Source organism: Ochotona curzoniae, unplaced genomic scaffold (assembly GCF_017591425.1).
Source record: "Ochotona curzoniae isolate NIBS_2020 unplaced genomic scaffold, NIBS_Ocur_1.0 scaffold_4683, whole genome shotgun sequence".
NCBI lineage: Eukaryota > Metazoa > Chordata > Mammalia > Lagomorpha > Ochotonidae > Ochotona > Ochotona curzoniae.
In genome coordinates this window covers 1,498,104-1,520,700 of record NW_024467121.1, presented here as the reverse complement: position 1 = coordinate 1,520,700, position 22,597 = coordinate 1,498,104, and the positions used below count along the sequence as shown (strand labels likewise).

The 22,597-nt window shown below is 41.2% G+C and overlaps 1 protein-coding gene across 1 annotated transcript in view; it reads left to right on the top strand.

Moving 5' to 3' along the window:
* The window catches only part of FAM171A1 (family with sequence similarity 171 member A1), a 124,367-nt gene that overhangs the window by 91,378 nt on the left and 10,392 nt on the right, over positions 1-22,597 (top strand). Inside the window, exon 5 of the mRNA XM_040967927.1 lies at positions 835-1,011. Coding sequence (XP_040823861.1) covers positions 835-1,011 — 177 coding nt within the window. The remainder of the gene's footprint in view (positions 1-834; positions 1,012-22,597) is intronic.

Below are 22,597 nucleotides of genomic sequence, written 5' to 3'. Positions count from 1 at the left end.
AAACAAGAAATCCTATGTTACATTCTGATACATCTTAAAAATGTGTTTACCACTGTTTTTGTCTTTCCATTCAAGCAAATATATAAAATTATGACAGATACATTTGTGTGAAACTGTATTTTACTAGAGAAAAATGTAAAAATGGATTACTTAAGTGTGTAAGTAATACACCCATAAATATTCTTTATCTGTAAGTAGAGAGTCACTAAAGGATTGGCTTGGATAAAAGGCCTCTAATGGACAATAATTGGTATATTAAGTTCCTTTTAAATAGATCAAAACAACAATGGAACTAAAATCATTCTTAAATATTTCAACTCCAAGTAAGTTAATAGTTTTAAGACAGACATGAAGAGATCTACTATTTTCTTTTTAAGTTCTAAACCATTTGGTTTTGTTGTTGTAATCTGTTATTAACACAATTTATTATATAATATATGCTATAGGTTATCAACACATGCATAGGGCTCACTTATATGAAAGTTATTCTTGGTGATTTCCACATTCCCCTTCATCTCACATAATAGAAAAAGTCCTTCTTTGAAAGCACACACAGTAATTAGAATTGACAGACCTGGGGTTTGGATATCTATAGGCCAGTTGCCATCTCCACCTCTCCGAACCTGTTCCTTCCAGGGTATTATGGAGGCTTTACTTGGTTTAGAAGATTGTGGTGAGGATTATGCTTATAGAATGCTCACTGGAGCCTCTGGCTGTGAGGAGGTACAGTGCTCAGGAAATGGGGACTGAGACATGTTCTTGTTTTACAAAGGCTATCTGCAGCCCCACACAGTACTTGGTATGCATATGATGGAGAATACCTCTTCCTTCTAGGAAACAGCACTAGGTACGACCTGACCCCGGTCACGGCTGTCAGTGTCCACCTGCTCAGCAGTAATGGAACGCCGGTGCTGGTGGATGGGCCCATCTATGTCACCGTGCCCCTGGCCACACAGAGCAGTCTGAGGCACAATGCCTATGTTGCAGCGTGGCGGTTTGACCAGAAGCTGGGTAAGCAAGAGCTCTGAGCTGATGATGAGCTCTCGAGGACTTCACTGCTGTTTGGTTTTCCTTCTAAGAACCCTGTGAAAGGCCCCCTTGCTTGCAGTTGGCGAATGCTGCTCACAGTGCACTAGATAAAGCTGGATAAAGCTCACTCTGCCACACCATTCAGATACTCCATTTCAAGTTCTTTTTTTATTATTATTTGTTGTGTGTTTTTGTTAATTTACCTGAAAAGAATGTTATAGGAAAACTATGTATTTAGGAGAGCAGGAAGAGAAAGTACTCACATTGACCAGGTCACTCCCCAGGTACCTGCAACAGCCAGAACTAAACTGGGCCAAAGCCGGGACCTGGGACTGGGATCCCAAGAACCCAAAAGCCAGCATCACTGTCTGCAACGGTCTGCATTAGCAGGAAGCTGGAGTCAAGAGCCATCGCTGGGGATCAAAGCCAGGTACTCTAATATGAGACACAGGCATCTCAGCTGGCTTCTTAACCTTCAGGCCAAATGCCCATTTTGAAAAGAACCATTAGAGATTATTAAAACTGTAATTGGTTGCTTCATTTTATTCTTCAGAAGCTCCTACAGTCTCTCTTGGTCATTTTTCAGAAAATGAAAAAGGAAAGACATTTGTCTGCATTTCAAAACAAGGGAAAGGATTATTCATATTTGAAGTCTACCTTTTTCAGTTATTTTTACCATGCACCTGTGTGTTAGTTATCAGCTATTAAATAACAAATTACCCTAAAATTTAGCAATTAAATCAGTGCCTTATCAATTTCTACGGGTCAGGAATCCAGGCCTAACTAAACTGAGCAGTTTGGGTCAGTGTCTAGCAAAATTTTATCTTGCTGCCCACAAGGCTCTGGTCATCTCAAACAGGAGTTTGAGATGCAGGAGTTACCTGCAGCCACTGAGCATACTTCCGGACTCACACTTCAGCAAGCGGCTTCAGTAGTAGCCACATGGGTCTCTCCATAGAGCTGATTATAGCATGGCAGCTTGCCATCCTCTTAATATGTGATCTTAGAGAAAATTAAAAAATAAAAATGTAAAAGCACAGGTACTCAGAATGGAAGTCATCTCAGAGGTTGCCTTCCACAAAGCACACGAGAACACTTTGAAAGGTTGATGGATGGGTAGGTGTTTGACTTAGTGAAGATGCCAGTGTGCCATATTGGAGTGCCTGAGAGGAATACTCAGTTCTGACTCCTAACTCTTGCTTTCTGCTAATGCAGACCCTGGGAAGTCATAGTAATGATTCCAGTGATTGAATTTCTAGCACCCCATGTGGAAGACCCGTTCTGAGCCACTGGGCTCCCAGCTTCTGCCCTAGCGCATGCTCACCTTTGCAGGTGTTTGGAAAATGAACCAACAGATGATAGTGTTTCTCTCTATATATTTCTCTATATGTATCTTTTTTCTGTCTCTTTCTCTTCCAAATAGATAATTAAAAAAAAAAATTTAAGTTCATGGGAAATGGAATTTTAAAACCTCAAAAGCCATGCACAGTTTTTTTCATGTAACACATTTTCTATTAAATTTTCGAAGCTAGTCATGTGCATGGAGCTTTTTGAAGTACTCTCATACTTTTAAAAAGAGAATTTTATGCTAAGCAGTGTTCTAAACATCTTTCTAAAACATTAAATATTATCCTGCAATATCAAGCTTGATTAGTACATGGTATTCCATTATATGTCTCTATCACAATTTAGTGCATCAGCCTCTTTCAATTAGGAAAGAAAAGGTCACTAATAACGTGAAAAAAATCTTTGTAGCTAAATCTTTATATACAGCCATGGTTAAATCCAAGAGGTGTTCCCACGTGCCTTGGTTTTCTGTTCCATAAATGTCAATCTGAGAAATACCAGTTTTCAAATAATCCAATTCAGAATTCAAAACTTTTAGATGATTCATTAAGATAAATGAGAATTTCTGTTTTTAAATTTTATATCAAGTATCTTTTCATAGTTACCTAATTTCTTGAGTTGGTCAAAATATAATTCTAGGGATTATATTTGAAAGTAAATGCCCGTGGGCTGTTGGGGATGCCTTGTTTTGTTATTTGTTCCCAGTTGGTTGATTTCAGACTCTATACTTCTCATGTGGATTGCAGCAACATTGCTCAGTTAAATGTAGCATCGTTAGGTGGGCCGTGATGCTCCGTCTGCATGTCCTGCTGAGTAAGGGCAGTGTATTGCTGGTGTGTGTTCTCTGTTCTTCATAATCTTAGAGGGAATATGTGACTGAGAAACTCTGAACATGAGTGACAGGTGGAAGGAACGTGGATAATGAAGGTAGGAAAGAGAATGGAAAGGGCTTGCATTTTGTTTCCTAAAATCCTGGCTCCTGCTACTTATAGAACATTAGGTCCCACTGTGGGCAAATCACACATTATGTTTTCCCATCCATACACTATTGGAAACTCTCTTGCCTTTATCTTTTAGCCCTCCTATGGGGTCCCCAACCCATTCAGGTTGATGCTCTGGTGTGGGGGGGGGGGGCACACAGCATATGCTAGGGGCAGAGAAAATTGGAATTCCAGCTCTGTCACCCACTGGTTGGATGATCCTGGCCAAGTTTTCAACCCCACTGTGCTGCAGTTTCCTCCACTGTAACATGTACTTGCCACTATTTTGAACAGAGTATTGGCATTTTACAGAGAAGCAGAACCAATAGGAAGTATATACCTCTCTTTGCTGCAAGTTGTTAAGGCTTGCACAGATTTAAGGAATTGGCTCACCCGGTTGTAGAGGCTGGCAAATCACAGGTATACAGGAGGATAGCATCCCAGAAATCCAGAGAAGAAATGACACTGTAATTCAAGGCCAATGGTTATGAATAGGCAGTATTTCCTCCCCCTCTAAAGACCTGTCTTTTTCTTGAGGCCTTTAGCTGATTGTGTAAAGCCCATCTGTATTATAAGGAGTGGTCTGCTTTACTCAGTCTGTAGTTATAAAAGTGAATCTCATCTAGTACCTTCATAGCGGCATCTAGACCAAATATCAAGACAATAAAATCAGCCACCACAAGAGCAAACGAGGTACTGTTTGTAAAAGAGGCTTAATCCGGTGCCTGGTCCATAGCAAGTGCACCCCGAGAGGGATGCAGAGTAAGTGAAGATCTTCCTGTTTTGTAGACAACTTTCCCTATCATGCCATCAAGACTGGCTTCTTGAAAGTTGGTTCCCCACGCACGGCACCCACCTCCAAGTCCACTGTCTTTTCTTTTGTGACCTCCCCTCTCCAGTTTCCTGAAAGAGCAATAGAAGAATTAGGGCACCTCCTCGTCCTTTCTGATCACACCTCTGCAACACTTCTTTGTCGCCATTCCTGTGACATAGTGACTCTCCTGGGGCTATCTTTTCGGCCTGCTGCATGCCCAGGTCCTAATGTACTCTGTGAGCCACTGCTGAGGCGTCTTACCCTCCCTGCACCTCCATAGCTACCTGTGTTTCTGTTCATCTCTAAGACACCCATTTTCTGGATGTCCTATAGGAAACTCAGATTCAACATGTTGAAAACCAACACTCACCTCTATACCCACTGTTCATTATGTGATTCTAATCTTTTTTTTTTATTTATTGTTGCTTACATTATATTATGTAGTACAGTTTTATAGGCGCTGGGGATCCCCCCCACCCCTCCCATACCCCTCCCCCCATGGTGGATTCCTCCACCTTGTGATTCTAATCTTAAGAAGAGTGCCGTCCAGCAGACCATCAAACCAGAACCTTAGAGTTACTCTAGTTTGTTCTTTTGTTTCTGTGCCACGTCTGATACCATGAAAAGTCATATCAATGGCAAGTTGAGTTTTCCAAACTTACCCTATCCTCTCTCTTCCTTGGAGTTTCCACTACTACCTCAGCCAGGACTCTTCCCTCTTCCCCAATTCTGGGGGCTGTCTTGTGGCCTTCCATGTCTCTCCCCTCCCCAGGACTTTTGCTGTTGCTCTGTTTTGTGGATTAGTCCTCTAATTAGTTTATTCTTTTCAAAGGAATGTCATTTTAAGTTCATTAATTTATTCATGTAAAGGAAACAAGTTTCATGTATTTCATGTTTTAAGAACCTAATGGTGCTTCCCACCTTGCCTCCTTATTCTTTTTTCTTGTAATTTTTACCATGATAGACTTTCCATTTGCTTTATAATCACAAGCTTAACCCTCCATTAAATGAAGAATTCGGGCCTGGCGGTGTGGTCTAGTGGCTAAAGCCCTCACCTTGAACACGCTGGGATCCCATATGGGCACCGGTTCTAATCCCGGGAGCTCCATGCCTGGCAGTTACTGAGGGTTCCCCACATCTGCTGTCTGTCAGTTCCTATGATGAGGAGCAGCTCCTGGCATACACCAGCCAAACAGCTACAACGTTCAATGAGTGATCCAATCAGGTCAGGGTGTCTTGTATGTTAGCTTTTGTACTTTAGAGTTCTGTATATAGGGCCTGGCGGCGTGGCATAGAGGCTAAAGTCCTTGCCTTGAACATGCCCGGGATCCCATATGGGCGCCAGTTCTAATTCCAGCAGCTCCACTTCCCATCCAGCTCCCTGCTTGTGGCCTGGGAAAGCAGTCGAGAACAGCCCAAGACCTTGGACCCTGTCCCCATGTGGGAGACCCAGAAAGAAGTTCCTGGCTCCTGGCTTCAGATCGGTGCAGCACCAACCATTGCACTCACTTGGGGAGTGAATCATCAGACAGAAGATCTTCTTCTCTGTCTCTCTTCCTCTCTGTATATCTGACTTTGTAATGAAAATAAAATAAATCTTTTTAAAAAAAGAGTTCTGTGTGTAGAATCTGCCTTAATATATATTGAATGAATTCCTTTAGTAAAAGGTAAGGCTTTGAGCTCTTGTTGGGAGGGAGTAGTTAACATTGGGGTTTTTTTTCTCCATCATGGGGCTTCCATGCCTGCTGTTATTCTGCTTCTTCATCTAGGAATGAGTATGTTTGAATAGGGATCAACATGGCTGTCTAAAAGATTATGTCAGTGCTGCTTTCTATAGGGAATTCTTGTGTGTGTGTTTCATATGCACTGTAAAAGCAACATCTTTACTTCTGCATGTATGTTTTTTGTATGTTTTGTATAGAACAGGCATTTATTTAAAGAGTTTTCTGGGAGGCTAGGGTAATGGTGGAGTATGTTAAGCCACACTTATAATGCCAACATCCCATATCAGACCATTGGTTCAAGTTCTGGCTGCTCCACCTCAGTTCCAGTTTTCCAAATTGTGTACCTGGGAAAAACAGAGATGGAAGACCCAAGAACTTAGGTCCCTGCTACTCATACAGGAAACCCAGATGGAATTCCGGGTGCTGGCCTGGTCCAACCCTGGCTGTTCCAGTCATTTGGGAAGTGAACTAGCAGATGAAAAATCTGCGTGTGTGTGTCCCTGTATCTCCCTCTCTGTTGCTCTGCCTTTTAAATGCATAAATAATTAAATCTTTTTTAAAAAGGAAAAATAGAAATTCCTTTGTCCTGTCATCTTTGTACTCTGTCCATATTCCGTTTCCTTTTTCAGAAAAAAAAATGATTTCTTGATATGTATGACAGGCCAAATAATACCTCTTACCCAATATCCATGTCCTAATACATGAACTTTGTGATTATTACTGTAAAGGAACTGGACACGTTATTGATATTATTGAGATCCTGGATCAGATAGATTATCCTGATGTCCCAGCATAATCAGGAGGATCTGTAGAAGAGAGCTGCAAATGGAGAAGAGGTACAGTGTGATTGCAGGAGAAGTTGCAGTGATACACGTGGAGAATGGAGAGAGGGAGCACAAGTGAACTAGAGAAGCTGATATGAGCAGGGAGAGGATTCTGCCTTCCAGCAAGCCTGCAGAAGGAACTGGCCCTGCTAGAACCCTAACCTGAGCCTAGAGGAACTGAATCTGAACTTCTGACCCCAGGGTTATGAGAATAAATTTGTTGTGGTAGCAATAGAAGTGTACAACATAGAAATCAATGACAACAAAGGAGTGTGTGTTATTATGACATCTCTGTACTACAAGTTTTCCAGTTCCTTGTTCTCTGGCAATTGTGCCCAAGGCATTAGACCTCTTCTTTTTAGAATCTTTATTGTATAGCCTATTTCTATTATCTTTTTAACTTAGCATCTACTGTTAAAATTTTAACTGTTAGATTCTTCACTTTAATAGATTGCACATGCTCAAAGAAACCTACATTTGGATCATCACTCAAAAATAATCAAAGAAATAGTGTTTTCTGAAAACTTTAAGTTTGGATGTAGATTTGAAAGATACCATATGTCCTTTAATTTACTAACATAACTAGAGAATTTTGTTTTAATGTGGTATTTGATCATAAATATAATTATGTAAGTGGAAATTAAAAAATTTTAATTCCACACATTTCTGCTTCCAGACGAAAGATAAACTCCCGATGAAACTGTTGGAAATGTGTAGACAATGGGATGCTGGACTGTCTGATGTTGTCTGTACCAGCAGTGTTGGGGTACTCTTAAATAAGAGGCTGATGGAATTACGATTCCTTATGAAGAGCTATACCATTGTAGTAAAATGGGGAAAATCTGTCAGAGGGTGGGAGTTTTGGGGGGTGTAATCCCACTCTATACAAAATTGTACCACATAATTTAAAAATTCAAAATAAAAAAATTTAGTTTCATAAATTTCAAATGCAGAGCAGGAAAAAATGGCAAACATGTATGTATCTTATATACCATAATTGATTAGTTAGTTGCTATTTATGATTTAAAATAATCACAGCATCTTTTAATACCTTAAAATTATATGTTTTTAAGGTAAATCAAAGCGAATTTCTGCCTCCACATCCAGAAGTACAGATTTATTTAACAACCAAACACACTTGCTAATATGTTGTGTTATTCTCACATCACAACACAGTTGAATCCCTTATGTGCCACAAACCAAAACCACTTACCATCTGACCTGGTTTGTTTTGTGTTTTTTTCAAGATTTATTTATTTCTTTGTTTGAAAGACGAGTTTCAGAGAGCTTCACTCCCAGATGGCCACAATGGCTGGGAATGGGCCAAGACAAAGGCATGGGTTAAGAATTTCTAAATTCCCTGGGTAGGTGCAGGAGAGCCAAGTACTTAGGCCGTCTTCTGCTGCTTTTCCAGCTACATCAGCAGGTGCTTGATCAAAAGTGGAGCAGGCAGGAAACAGAGAAATGTCCATATGGGATGCCAGATTAACCCACAGACCTCTTTTAGAAAAAGCTAGTGACCCCCGAGTTCAGCACCATATGCCACATGCAACAGGGCCAAATGAGGATGCCGACTGAAGCTCAACTTGCATTTTGTTGAATATGAAGTACCTAATTGCTATATGCACCTGTGATAAAAATGGCTTTTTTCAAGAAGCACACCTTACATACATAATTGAAACCTTTGCTGTGTTTAGCATGTTTGGCTCTTTTCAAATGCCACCTGACTATACAGCAAAGGGGAACTTTCCCTTTGCTCGTTGGCCAGCATTCTGTTTGCTGCGAGTAACAGCTGATGCTCAGAGTGACAGTACCTTCATCGTAAAGCAAGACTACAAAGGTAATTGAAAACAAGAAACAGTGGATAAAATTCCGTTATGGTTCAGCAATAATTTATGTTTGAATAATAAAACTGGATTCTAGTATCAATTGTATAAACCTACGTTTTAACTAGCTCAGTCATGATTATTGTGAGTCAAGATTCTTGTGAGGCCAGCTTGGAAATGCTGCCTTCCTAACACCAATAAGGTGGGATCATTATTTGGCACCACCATTTATCACAGTCATCCTTTTCTTGTTTTTAATGGCCAGACTTATCCTTTCTGTTTTTGTTTCGTTTTTTTGAAGCAGGTGGACTGTTTTCTATTTTAACATTAGAATTTCCCTGTTTCAACCTACATAGTTATCAAAGGATGACCTATTAAATTAAAACTATCTGAACATTGATCGTATATTACAAAAGTATCAATTTACTAGTTACTATAGATAGCCTTGATAAAAATATTTTAAAAGCTCCATTTCATATACTAAGGTTGAAATTTATGTGCTTTGCTGAGACTTTTGAACTACAATGTCCCTTATTTATGAAATAAGGGAGGACTCTGTAGTGGATGTATAGAAGTGTTTTCTTCTGAGGAACTGGCAGAGTTAATTTAGAATCTTCTAATTGTGCACTCTCAGTGTCATGCAGATCAAGGTATATGTGAGGGGACCAGACGGGGTGAAGTGAATACAGGCATCAGGGCTCAGTTTGTTATTCGAAGGAAACAGGTGTCCCTCCCAGACTGGGCAAAGGACTTTTTCTTGGTCCCAGCATGTGCGTTTTGGCTGGGACTTTCTAGACAGTAAGAGGTGAATATGTCAGCCTCCTTTATAGGCATTTACTCTTTCTTAGCCTGGAACTGGGGCAGCAGATGGCTGAAATGAGGTTGTCAGACTGAGATCTGACTTATTGCCCTGGGGAATGGTCACTTATGAACAAGCAAACCAGGTCAGTGGCTTAAATTTAAAGTGACCAACTGACACGGATTGGCAAGGAAGTCAAGATTTATTAGCTTCTGCATTTGCTGAATTTCTGCTGTTTAGTGACAGCCTAGCTTACTTGATTTGTGTACTCTGCTTCTAATGAGATGAACAAATTGAAAGCATATTCTAAGAATGCTGCTGCATTGTAGAATCCAGTTTTAACTGCCGTCTCCAAATACAGCCTGCAGAGTGTGTGAGGGTTGCTATAGAAATGGTGGTTGCTGAAGCAGCCTCTTATCATGTATGGTGCATACGTATCAGATATTCAGGAATACCAGTCATAATTGGCCTGTTGGAGATTTGTGTCTGCCTCAGATGGTGAACATTACTGCTGATGTTGTGTGCTCCTTTAATTGGTCTTTTTAGGTAAGTCACAGCCAGCTTGCCCTTGAAGGTGGAGCTTGTTCTAAAATACAGATCTGATTTTCTCCCATTCTTTTTTTTTTTTTTTTTTTTTGTGGTTGGGTAAGGGATGGAAGTTCTTAAAGCACCAAATTATGTTATGGCTCTCAGAAATTTGAAATAGCATTATCGAACATGTAAATTGTGGACTATGAGTGATAACGTGCCAGTGTAAGTTCATCAATTGAAGCCGCTGTACAACTCTGTTAGGAGATTGATAATGGGGAGGCTCTGCATGTTGTTGGGGGAGGGGAGATCTAGGACATCTTTGTACCTTCCTCCAAATTTGTGAGCTTGAACTGCCTTGAAAACAAAGTCCTTAATAAGAATAATAATAGCTTGCCCTTTTCTCTATATGTCTTAAGTCTCCTATCTAGGTATAAAGGCTTAGATCAGAATACTGGGATAGAATAATTGAATTGTAAGGATGAGCTATGTTGCATGATGCAGGCAAAAGCTAAGTTAAAAGGGCAGTCCATTTCTGTAATAACTGTGTAGTCATATGGATGATATTAATCTTATGACTGCATATCATAAACATTATTATTATTTGAAAAAAACAGCAGTAGTTAAGGATATTAAACCAACAAGAAAACTTATTTGCCTAAGTGCAATATCAATATATCCTTAGGGAAGATGGTATCAAATAAATATCTTTACAGTGAAGGCTATTACTCAGAAACAAAACAGTAACCCTTAGGAAAATGATTTTTGCATTCTCATATGTTAAAGACACCCTTAGAACTGTGCAAGAGGAAAAAGAGGAAAAGGAGAAAACAGGTTAACACATTGTGTTACAGCATATTGTGCTACAACATTACTGTTAGTAGCTAAGAATACTGAGGGCATTGGACAATGACTGTCTGGTACAAACCTTGTCATGCCTAAGACTGCCCCAGCCAGACACTTGTTGAGTTGTTTTGTAAGATACAGATTGGTGTCTTTTTGCCACTACAGCTCCTCAGGGTCCCAACTGCAGTGTTCTTCCCTCTTGTCTGAGTGGAGTGGAGTTAGCCCTGTAGCACTTGCACTGCCCAAAGGGGAAAGAAGGAAGCAGAATGACATCAGAACATGGACATTTGTTTTTCAGTGTTGCCTAACAACTCAAAAAAATCTTGTAATATCAGTCAATTTATAGGAATTCTTAAGCTTTTGGCATTTATAATTCCCCCAAGCTGAAAATTTTCAGGAAAGAATACCATCACAGTAGTTCTGGTTTTTGCTTTAAAACCTCCTTTCTTAGGAACTTTGTTTTCTTAAAGAATCTTTTTTTAGGGAGTTACGGCTTTCCATGCTTAGATTTAATGGAAGCCATTGTCAGCAAGCTTGACAGATTGTGGTTACCTGCTTCTGCAGTCCAAAAGAATATAGACCCACATATTTCTCCTGAAAGAAAGCCTGTCCTATGTGGGAGTCAAGGCTCATGACCGCCGAGGGAGTATTCACTCCATGAATCATCTGTGGCAAATGTGTACCCTCCTGCTGACCTCCGAGTCAATGAAAAACCTCAGGCGCTCATGCTCTACTGCGCTTTGGCCAGGATTTTAACAGTGGCACCTAAAATGTGGCTTCAGTATCAACTGAGTAAAAACAGTTGGGAACATAAAGCTGCCATCAGTCATTTCAGAACAACTATTTTCCCAAATGTTTTCTGTTTTCATTGTTCTCCACTTGAATTGATAATTAAAAGGTAAAGAATATTTTGGGTAGGTTTGAGAGTTATACAGTCACATGTAGAGTATGGTGTTTTCTGAAGAATGTAGACAGTATGCAGCCCAGGCAAGAAGAGAGCAGGGGCTTGAGTTGTGTGGTCAGGAACAACTTCTGTAAGCTCTCTGAGCCCCAGTTTCCTTATCTGTAAATACGAAGACTAACTGTCCCTACCTTGTAGAATTGTGAGTGGAGAGCACTGATCTGTGAATGGAGCTGTGCACTTAATAAAGGCATTAAGTGTGCCAACTATTGTATTATCATCTTCATTGCTATTATTAGATCCATATAGTTTGAGGGGTGTGTGTGTGTGTGAGAGGGAGAGAGAGAGAGAGAGTGTGTGTGTGTGTGTGTGTAAAGTATAAAATAATAGGATGTGGACAGGAAGAGTAAAATCTTACAGCATCTAAACATGACTGGCTCATCCCTGGCTAAGAGTAGCTGGTAGGCCCGAAACGATGTTGTTTCCTCCTGCCTTCTGTAAGATATTATATCAGGACATTCTTGCATAAAATAAAGTAATACTTTTTATGGGAACTTTCAAAAATAAGTGGTTATATGCATTCATCACATCTGAAAGCCCCTGGTTAAAAATTAATAATCCTGGCATGATTATCATCTTATTTACATACAGATTTATCAGTGGTCCAGGTGCAGTCTTAAAAACACAGGCATTTTTTTTTTAATTGGAAAGGCGGATATACAGAGAGGAGAGACAGAGAGGAAGATCTTCCGTCCGATGATTCACTCCCCAATTGAGTGCAACGGCCGATGCTATGGTGATCCCAGAAGCCTCTTCCTGGTCTCCCACGCGGGTGCGGGGTCCCAAAGCCTTGGGCCATCCTCAACTGCTTTCCCGGGCCTCAGCAGGGAGCTGGATGGGAAGTGGGGCCGCTGGGATTAGAACCGGCACCCATATGGGATCCCGGGCGTGCAAGGCAAGGACCTTAACCACTGCTCCACCTCGCTGGGCCCAAATACAGGCATTTCTGAGGAGACTATTTTGTTAAGTTATTATACCTCTTTGTAATAAAAGTTCACCTCCTAGTACTCTGTCCCATTTAGTGGTAACATTCTCTTTTTTTATTTAAAGATGTATTTTTATTGCAAAGTTATATATACAGAGAGGACGAGAGACAGAGAGAAAGGTCTTCTGTCTGCTGAATCACTCTCCAAACAGCCACAACAGCCAGAGCTGAACTGATCCAAAGCCAGGAGCCTCTTCCAGGTCTCCCATGCAGGTGCAGGGTCCCAAGGCTTTGGATCATCCTTCACCACTTTCCCAGGCCACAAGCAAGGAACTGGATAGGAAGCAGAGCCACCAAGATCAGAACCAGCGTCCATATAGGATCCTGGCTCATGCAAGGCGAGGAGTGCTGGGCCCTAGTAGTATCATTCTTAAACTGAGCATGAGGAACCCTGGCCCAAGTCTCCTGTTTCAGAAGGCCTACTGTAGCCCTCACCATGTGCCCCCATGGGATATGGTATCTATTGTCACAGAGAGATGTCTCACCTGAAATCTCAGCCTCCTCTCTAGAAAACCTCCCTGGTACCCAGAATCCTACAGTCCATTGCCTAAACAGGCCTCCACCTGCTCCAAGGCCTCTCCCAGGCCCATCTCCTGGATGCACATCTCATGTGTACCCACCCTTAAGTGAGAAAAGTGGCCACCATCTGGAGAATGACAATAAACATGTGACGTGGGAGTGCAGATGCGTGTGCATGAGGCCGGGGATGAGTTGGGAAGGGCAAGAGATGTTAAGCAGCCCTCCGTGGCCACCATGTTATAGCACATACTCTGACAGATTCAAGACTTCTATGTTCCCACCTGCTGTGGAATCCTGCTGGGAGGGTTTAGACAGTGTGATAGTGTGCTTTCTGGCTTGTAAGTGTTCAAAACGTTGCATTTGGACCTCCAGATGTACTTAGATCCTGAGTTCTGCAAATGTCAGGATGGATCTTTACTTGGGAAAACCTAAGTTTTCCCTAATGTTTTTCTTTGAACCTAATGTTTCTGTGCCTCAAAAGTAGAACATACAAGGATCTTCAGAAAGTTCACAGGAGCAGGCATTGAGCATAGTGGTTAAGATACCTACGTCCCATATCAGAACACCTGTTCTTTTTCATTGGAGCCCATTCACATGTAATGTAATTGTTGATAGGCAAGATCTTAATCCTCCCATTTTAATACTTGCTCCTTTCCTTCTCCTGCTTTTAGTCTTCATTTTTGGCTAAGTGATGTTCTCAGGTGGATTGCTTACTTAATACTTTTGAGAAGTGTGTTATGGATTCTTGCTTTGTGGCTAGCATGAGGCTTACAAGAAACTACATCATAAAAAACTGTCTTGAAATAACAACTGAACATTGATTATAAAGATAGGAAAAGAAGGACCCAGCACGACAGCGTAATGGTTAAGGTCCTCTCCTTGCATGCCTGGGATCCCATATGGGTGCCGGTTCTGATCCTGGCAGTCCTGCTTCCCATCCAGCTCTCTGCTTGTGGCCTGGGAAAGCAGTCAAGGATGGCCCAATGTCTTGGGACCCTGCACCTGCATGGGAGACCCGGAAGAAGCTCCTGGCTCCCGGCTTCGGGTTGGCTGAGCTCCAGCCATTGCGACCGTTTGGGAAGTGAGCCATCCGACAGAAGATCTTCCTCTCTGTCTCTCCTCCTCTCTGTATATCTGACTTTGCAATAAAAATAAATAAATCTTAAAAAAAAAGATAGCAAAAGAAACAAAAATGAAAACAAAAGAAATCCTGATAAAGAACTCACATTTTATACTCCATTTTTCTCCACATTTTCAATTTTTAGTTGTTTCTAAAGGTTTATTCATTTGAAAGTGAAGACTAGCAGAGAGAAAGGAATATAAAAAACAAAACAAAACAAAACAAAACAAACAAACAACAAAAAAGGAACTCTTCCATCTACTTGTTCAATTCTTGAATGTCCACAATGGCAGAGACTAGGCCAGTCTGAAGCCAGGAGCCCAGAATTCCATCCAGGCCTTCTGTGTGGGTGGCCACAACAGTTTAAAATTGTTTTGCTTTGTTTGTTTGTTTTATTTTTGTTTGTTTTTTCTTCTTCTTCTATTTTATTTTTAATTTCATGGTACAATTCCTTAGGCTCTGGGATTTTCCATACCCTCTTCCCCAAACTTCTCTCCCCCACTGATTTTTATATTATTACAATAGTGTAGTCCTTCATTAAGCAGTAATAAATCCATCATTCTGCTATGTAAGTGTATCCTGGCATAGCAGATACAGAAAATGGCAGACAGTCCAGCATCTTGTTGTCAAGACATGTCCAACACTTTCATTGGGAGTCCACCTTTGATTTGGAAGTAGAGATGCATACTGCATTGTATCCTCATGTCTGGATATGATAGCCTCTTTTACACAGTTACTATACATTCACTTCAATGAAAAGCCATAAAACAAAAATCAACAAGAATAAAATTTTAAAAATTTACAACATCATGGAATTAAATAAAATGCTACTAAATGAAATTTCTGACTGCTTTTAATATTCTCTGTGTATTAGGGGACCCTCTTCATGCCACATAGGGTAAGCCTCCACCTGTGGTGCCAGGATCCCATGTGAGCACTGGTTGAGTCCCAGCTGCTCTACTTCCCATCTATTCCCTGCTAATGCCTCTGACAGGACAGCAAAAGATGGCTCAAGTACTTAGGCCCCTGGCACCCAAATGAGAAGTCTGGATGAAACTCCTGCTTCATGGCTTCAACCTTCCCCAACCTTCACCATTGCTTCACTTTGGGAGTGAACCAGCAGGTGAAAGATCTCCTTCTCTCTCTTTGTAGCTACCATTCAAATAAGTAAAAGATATAAATGATTAATGTACGCTGTTTACAGTATTAGAACATTTTGGGTTTGTTTCTGTGGTTTTTCTTTCCAGTGAATTTTCTTCCTTTAGATGTTTTCTTCTTATTATCATCTCTTTCGGTCAGGTTCAAGAACTCCCCTTACCATTTCTTGTGACACAGGTTTGGTACTGATCAATTCTCCCAGCTTTTGTTTGTCTAAAAATGCATTTTTCATGCCTGGCACCATGGGCTAGCAGCTAAAGTCCTCACCTTGAATGCTCCAGGATCCCATATGGGTGCCGGTTCTAATCCTGGCAGCCCTGCTTCCCATCCAGCTCCCTGCTTGTGGCTTGGGAAATCAGTCGAGGATAGCCCAAAGCCTTGGGACCCTGCACCTGTTTGGGAGACCTGGAGGAGCTCTTGGCCCCTGGGTTTAGATCGGCACAGCACCGGCCGTTGCAGTCACTTGGAGAATGAATCATCGGACAGAAGATCTTTCTTTCTGTCTCTCCGCCTCTCTGTATATATATCTGGCTTTGCAATAAAAATAAAGAATTTTTTTAAAAGAAAGAAATGTATTTATCTTTCCCTCATATCTGAAAAACAGCTTTGCTGATACAGTATTCTTGGCTGGCAGATTTTTTTTTAGTCTCTTAAAAAAATCTGCCACTCCCTCCTGACCCATAAGGTTCCTGCTGAGAAGGCTGTGGTTAGGTGAGTTGGAATACCTTTCTGCTGTTTACTTCCTTGAGAATCCTCTTTCTAACTTTGACTTTGGCAATATTGACTGTAATGTCTTGGAGTAGACTTGGTTCAGTTTTCCTTAGACGGTTGTGTCTTGCTCTAAGTTTTGGAGGTTTTCTGTCGTTATCTCTTTGAATGTATTTTCTCCCCTTTCAAAGTTGCTAAGGTCCCCCTTGAGTCCCAGTAACTAGAATGTTCACTCTTTACATGCTATCTCATTTTTTCTAGGCCATCTTCATTGCTCTTGATTTTCTTTTTACTCCTCTAGGTAGTATGTTTTCAAACAGGTTGTCTTCAAGCCCACTGGTTCTTTCTTCTGTTTGGTCTGTTGTGCTGTTGAAGCTTTCTATCACATTGTTAATTTCACTTTGTGTAGCTTTCAGCCGAACAATTTCCACTGGATTTTGCTTGCTTCTATCTAATAAATCTCTCTGTTAGAATATTAAATCATTTCTCTGTATTTTGAAATTTGTTTTCTCCTTAAAATGACTATTTTGAAGTTTCATCCAACTATTTGGAAATTTCAACTCCTAGATCATATCCAAGATGACCTCATCTTGCTCTTTAGGTGAGGCCATAGAAGGTTTTGATGATTGTGGTATAAAAATTGTCTGCACATTAAAGGAAAAGTTATAGTAATATGACTTTGTGGCTATCATTCTAGAAATTCTAAGCATTCTGCATAACTTCACTGAGCCTATTGGTACATATGCTAAATATATTTACAAGTATAGAGCTATAGCAGCAGATAGTACCCTATGTCAGAGTTTATTGCAGGACCACTATTAATGTTTTTACTGATTCAGTCTGATGATACTCCTCATAGATACTGGCAGAGTATCTAAAAGTGGGTAGTCTGTCCCTACAACCATCTGCTGGGCCTATGGTAGGCTTCTACTCCATGTCCAGTGTCCATGAATGCTGTATTACTGGGTCACAACTGAGGCCCTTAGCCCCCCAAGACCAGTGCTGCCTAGGAATAAGACTGAAGGTTGCCCTGCTATGATCTTTCTTCTGTAAGGTAGATTCACTGCTAAGTGCAACATGTCAGCCCCTGGTGACATTGCTGGGGTATAAAAGTGCTCAAGCAGAACCACAGAACTCTACAGAGCACTGACACAGTTCCACTTGTGTCTTAAGGACCTGCTCACTGCTGGATCTTACCAGCCTGGCATTGAGTCTTAAAACATTCCTGTGATTCTTTGCTGGCTGCCCAAGGTGGCTTGAGGGGTGATAGAAGCAACCCTTCAGCAACTCAGTGGGTCACAGCGAAGCATCACATTTATCAGACCTGGTACAATCTTGGGGGTGCGTAACAGGCCCACAAGATGTGGCAGTAATATGCACAAAGACAAGTCTCATCAGGGTTCAGGTCTCACGATCTAGAGACAGATCCAGAAATCTGTCTACAGGCTTGTTGCCTGAAGATGGAAACAGCATCTGCGAAGTCTTGGGCTTAACCAGCCCAAGCCTGGCACCCAAAACAGCCCCAAGTGCTCTGTTGGATGCTGAGCAAGTCTCGAGGCTCATCTGTGAGCTCTGCCTATGGTAGCTCATGGCCTTTGGCTTTTATCAAGTGCTGAATCTTGGTGCAGTAGGCTCTGAACTCAAAAATACAGTCCTAAACTCCCTCTTGTGGCTCCTCTGAGTGGTTTTCCTTTCTACTGGTGATTGGGCTGGCAGAAACTGCATGGCTATGGAGGTTGTAAACATTTGCTCCAGTGGTACACTGATACAAACCTTGGAGAATTAGCTGGGGCATCAGCTTGACTGAGGTGTTTCCATGCAGTATCCCTTGGAGCTGGTGGAGGGCTTGACACAAGTCACGCTCCCCTTCTTGTTTCTTTCAGTCAACTTTTCTTATAAGAGACACCACTCTCTCACATGTCTTCTGTAGCTCTTGTGAAGGTGCCTTTGGCACCTCTGTTATTGCAATGTGTTAAGACGCCACCTCCATCACCAGCATCCTAAATGAGCATTGGTTTGAGTCTGGGAAACCAGTGGCCTAGGAAATATGACCCAAGTCCTTGGGCCCCTGCCACCCACATGGGAGACCTGAAAGGAACTACGGGCTCCTGGCTTTAACCTGACCCAGTCCCAGCCAGTGCAACCATTTGGGGAATGAACAAGCAGGTAGAATAAATCTCTCTCTCTCTTACTCTGCTTTTCAAATAAATAAATCTTTTTTAAAAGAAAGAAAAAAAAGTGATTTGTGTATGTGTGTGTGTGTGTGTGTGTGTGTGTGTGTGTGTGTGTGTGTAACTGTTCACCTTAGCCTCTGTGGTGAAAGATAAAATCACAATACCAATCATAAAAAAAAACTTTACTCATTCTTAGCTGAGCCTATCCAACAGGAGAACAGATATTAGTAAAAAAAAAAAAAATGGTTTTGGTCATTATTCTCAAAAAAGTCCTGGAATTAGCAGGCCAACATTTTTATTTATCATAAAGAAACTGAAGTTTAGCATAGGTGTGTGCTCAGTGTACCTCCTGGACATCCTAGGGAATGGAGAAGGGAAGATGCAAACCATTGTTTCCCTCAGACCCCAAACTCCAAAATGTCAGATTTTTGCAGTCTTCCTTCAATGCCAAGGCTAAATGTGACTTATAGAATTATGGACTAATCTGAGAATACAAACCAACAACACACTCCCAAATGTATTTTTTTTTGGGGGGGGGGGGGGCTCATAATGCTAGCTTGAGAACATTTGTTTAGCTGTTATCTTTGAATTTATTGCAAACATCAAGAAATGAAAAGATTTTCCATGCAATAGTCTCTTGAAAAAAAAATCAAACAATTAATTTGTTCAGCAAATATTGACTGAGCATCTTCTTTTTACCAGACATTACCCTACTGAAGGCTCTAAGAATAAAGTAATGACAAAACAAATCAAGGAAGACTCTGTAATTGTTAGTTCTTGTTCTAGAAGGAAACAGTGTACCAGATGCTTTTGGATGGGCTAGAAACACAAGATGGTGAAGAAAAGTAGTGTCACAAAGGGCCATTCACTGAGCAAAACCTTTGGAGAGGTGACAACTGAGCTGAGATCACAGACACCTGTGGGTGCCAAATGGGACACTATAGGTAAAACATCCTGGCCAAAGAAAATGGCCAATGCTGAGTTCTTGAGGTTGGAACCAATATGGCCACACACGGTAACCAGGTTACTAAATAGCGCATCCCGTTAAGCAAGGATTCCATAACATCTGTAGCTACTTGAGCTTGCTGACCCCCGGAGTGCAGTTCCACCAGTGTCTAGGCACCTTCCTGAATCCATCAGAACTGTCTCCAAGTTGCTTCAAGCACCAGCTGTATAGTCAATGCACTGTGGCCACAATATGGGAAACGACATCATAATTTCCTTAAAGAATAGCCAACCCCATAGAACTGTACAGAACCCCACAGAACTTTCCTCCTACAAGTTCTGTATCCAAGTGGAGTTCACATTACCACTCACCTTGTTAGAACTGTGATTGTCATACCCCTATAGATGCAGGGTTCAGAATCTGAATTTTATGAAAGCTGCATTTGGACAAGCTCTTTAAAAAATTTTTTTAATTGCTTATTTTTGTTTGAAAGGCAGAAGGAGAGACAGAAAGACGTCTTCCATCCACTGGCTCAATCCCCAGATGGCTGCAGTAGTTGGAGCTGAGCTAGTCCAAAGCCAGGAGTTTCTTTCATGTCACTCATGTGGGGCAGGGGCCCAAGATGTGAGGTATCTTCCATTGCATTCCCAGACCATAAGCAGAGAATTAATGGGGAGTTCCACGTGGGATGCTGGCACTACAAGACAAGTATGAGGATTAGTTGGTAATGCACAGATTTTCTCTACAGATGGGACTGACTAGCTTCTGAAATTTCTCTCATCAGATTTTATGATATATCCTAATATATTTGGCTACCTATAAACTTTGCAAATCTCTGCCACAGTCTTTATGGTTTGCCATAACTGATCCTTCCCTAAAAGTTGTTTCAGTAAGTCTTATGAGAGCTCAGCTAAAGCTTTTCTTTAAAAAAATATCAGCTGCTTACACTACATTTGTTCTCAGGAAGCTCCTCCAATGCTACCCTAAAATACTCAGAGAACATTTTGTAGGGAACTCTGAGTCATTCCTTGTTTTAATTTCTAATAATCAGCTAATCCATGACTTCATACTTTCAACAGAAGTTCTTTGGTTATAGCAAGTTGCCTTTAATTTTATTATTGTTTAAACCACAGTTGAAATGCACTTGCCCAAACCCCTAGGAATCCAACCATCTCCACAGAATTTTTGCTCTTCAGTTTGTTTGCTTTCCACAATTGACTCCCAGGCAGACTTTGCTATATAATTAACTAAGAATGTTTACTTTACAGATTTCATGGGGCAATGATTCTAAAGAAGGAAACCTGACTATTCAGAGTGATATGCTTCAGTTTAGAACGAAGGCTACCCCATGATACCATAAATGTAGAAATAATTAAAGATTTTTGTTGGTTTTAGTGAGGGATCCTGTGCCAGTTTTATGGATGCATACATAAAGTAGATATTTTGTATGCGCAAAGAACTTCCAAAGATTCATGTAAATGGAATTAAAAGATAGGTTTGTTTTGCTACAGAAAATCAGGAAATCCATGCATGAAAACATCTCCAGTAAGTTTATGGGAATGTGTATTATGGAAGACTGCATGAATTCCAACAACTTTTTGTACCAAAATAACCTTTATTTTTAAAAAGCAATTTTTTAAATGCATTTATTTGAAAAGCAGAAAAGAGAGAGCTCCCTTCTTTTGGTTCACTCCCACTGGCTGCCTAGAATAGCCCTGGCTAATGCTGAAGCCAAGAGCCAACAACTCAATGCAGGCTCCCAGGATCTACACTGGCAGGGAATGGAAGTTAGGGCAGAGCCAGTATGGAACCCAGATACTGCACTATGGAATGCGGGAGCCTCAAGCATTAGCACAAACACCCAACCTATAACCTTATCTTCTAATTCCATAACCATGAACTTTTTAAATACAGTCATTAGAAAATTATAATGGAGGCTGTGGCTTAAGGTAATGTAGAGGAAATCCATGAAAGTAAGTGTCCTGGTTTCTCAAGAAAGTCAAGCATATGTGGTGATCTAGAAGTATGACAAGGAGCAGGAGCAAGAGGAAGAGCATCTGGCTGTGGATCTGAAAGTGCATTCCTCTTACTAAGGTTGTTGTTTTAAACAGCCTCAGAGCCACCAGAGCTCAGGCAAGGAGAGGTGATTGCCCCGAGATATCAGCTGAGAGTCAAGATTGTCTATTCCTGTTGTGGGAGTCCATGCCTATATCAGCCCAGGCGGCCTCACTTCTTGTCATAAATGTTCCAATGTTTCAGTGAAAATTCAGATGCAGGAATAAAAGTGGATGTGTTTTTCACAGTGTGAGTAATCACTTTTTCACTAACAAGGCTTTTTTTTTTTTTTGAGAGGAATTTTCTGAGTATAGAATATCTTCCCAAGTCCCAGCTCTTTTTTTTAAAAAAGATTTATTTGTTTGATTGGAAAGGCAGATGTACAGAGAGGAGGAGAGACAGAGAAGAAGATCTTCCATCTGATGATTCACTCTCCAAGTGACCACAATGGTCAGAGCTGCGCTTATCCGAAGCCAGGAGCTCTCCCAGGTTTCCCACATGGGTGCAGGGTCCCAATGCTTTGGGCTGTCCTTGACTGCTTTCGCAGGCCACACAAGCAGGGAGCTTGTGGAAAGTGATGGAAAGTGGAGCTGCTAGGATTAGAACCAGCGCCCATATGGGATCCCAGCACTTTCAAGGCGAGGACCTTAACCATTTCGCTATCACACCAACCACCCCGCCCTTCCCCCCCCACCCAAGTCCCAGCTCTTAGATGTAACAAATCTCACTGCAGCCTCTTGAAAGGAAAATAAATCAACTAGAATCCATCAGCTGCAAGAAGTGCTTAAATCATAAGGCCATTTATTGCTTGTATGAAAAGAAGCAGGTGGCCCTTGGGGGTCTATGCTGTCATCTGTTGGTTCCCTTCCTAAAAGTAGCAGAGCCAGAGTCAGTGAATAGGACTATCTCATGACATAGAAGTCGCCTTGAGGCATTTATCTACCCTGTATCTTGAAGTCTGGTGTAGTAATGTGTCTTGGTGTTTAAGCAGTGATGTGTGTTGGCCGATATATAAGATGTTACTTTCTGTGTATAATAGTGAGGGTCTTCACTTGGAATTTTTTGTCAGAATCTGTGGTACCCAAACTATCAGATCATTCTAGTTATTTCCAGATGCTGAGCTGAGGCTTTGTGGCTGCTGAATAGGGTCTTCCAGGTCAAATGATCACGCCAGATCCAAAAAACAAGATAGGTCTAAACTCCTGAGGTTGTATTCAAAATTAGTTATTTTGTAACAGGGCCTTTTCTACATTT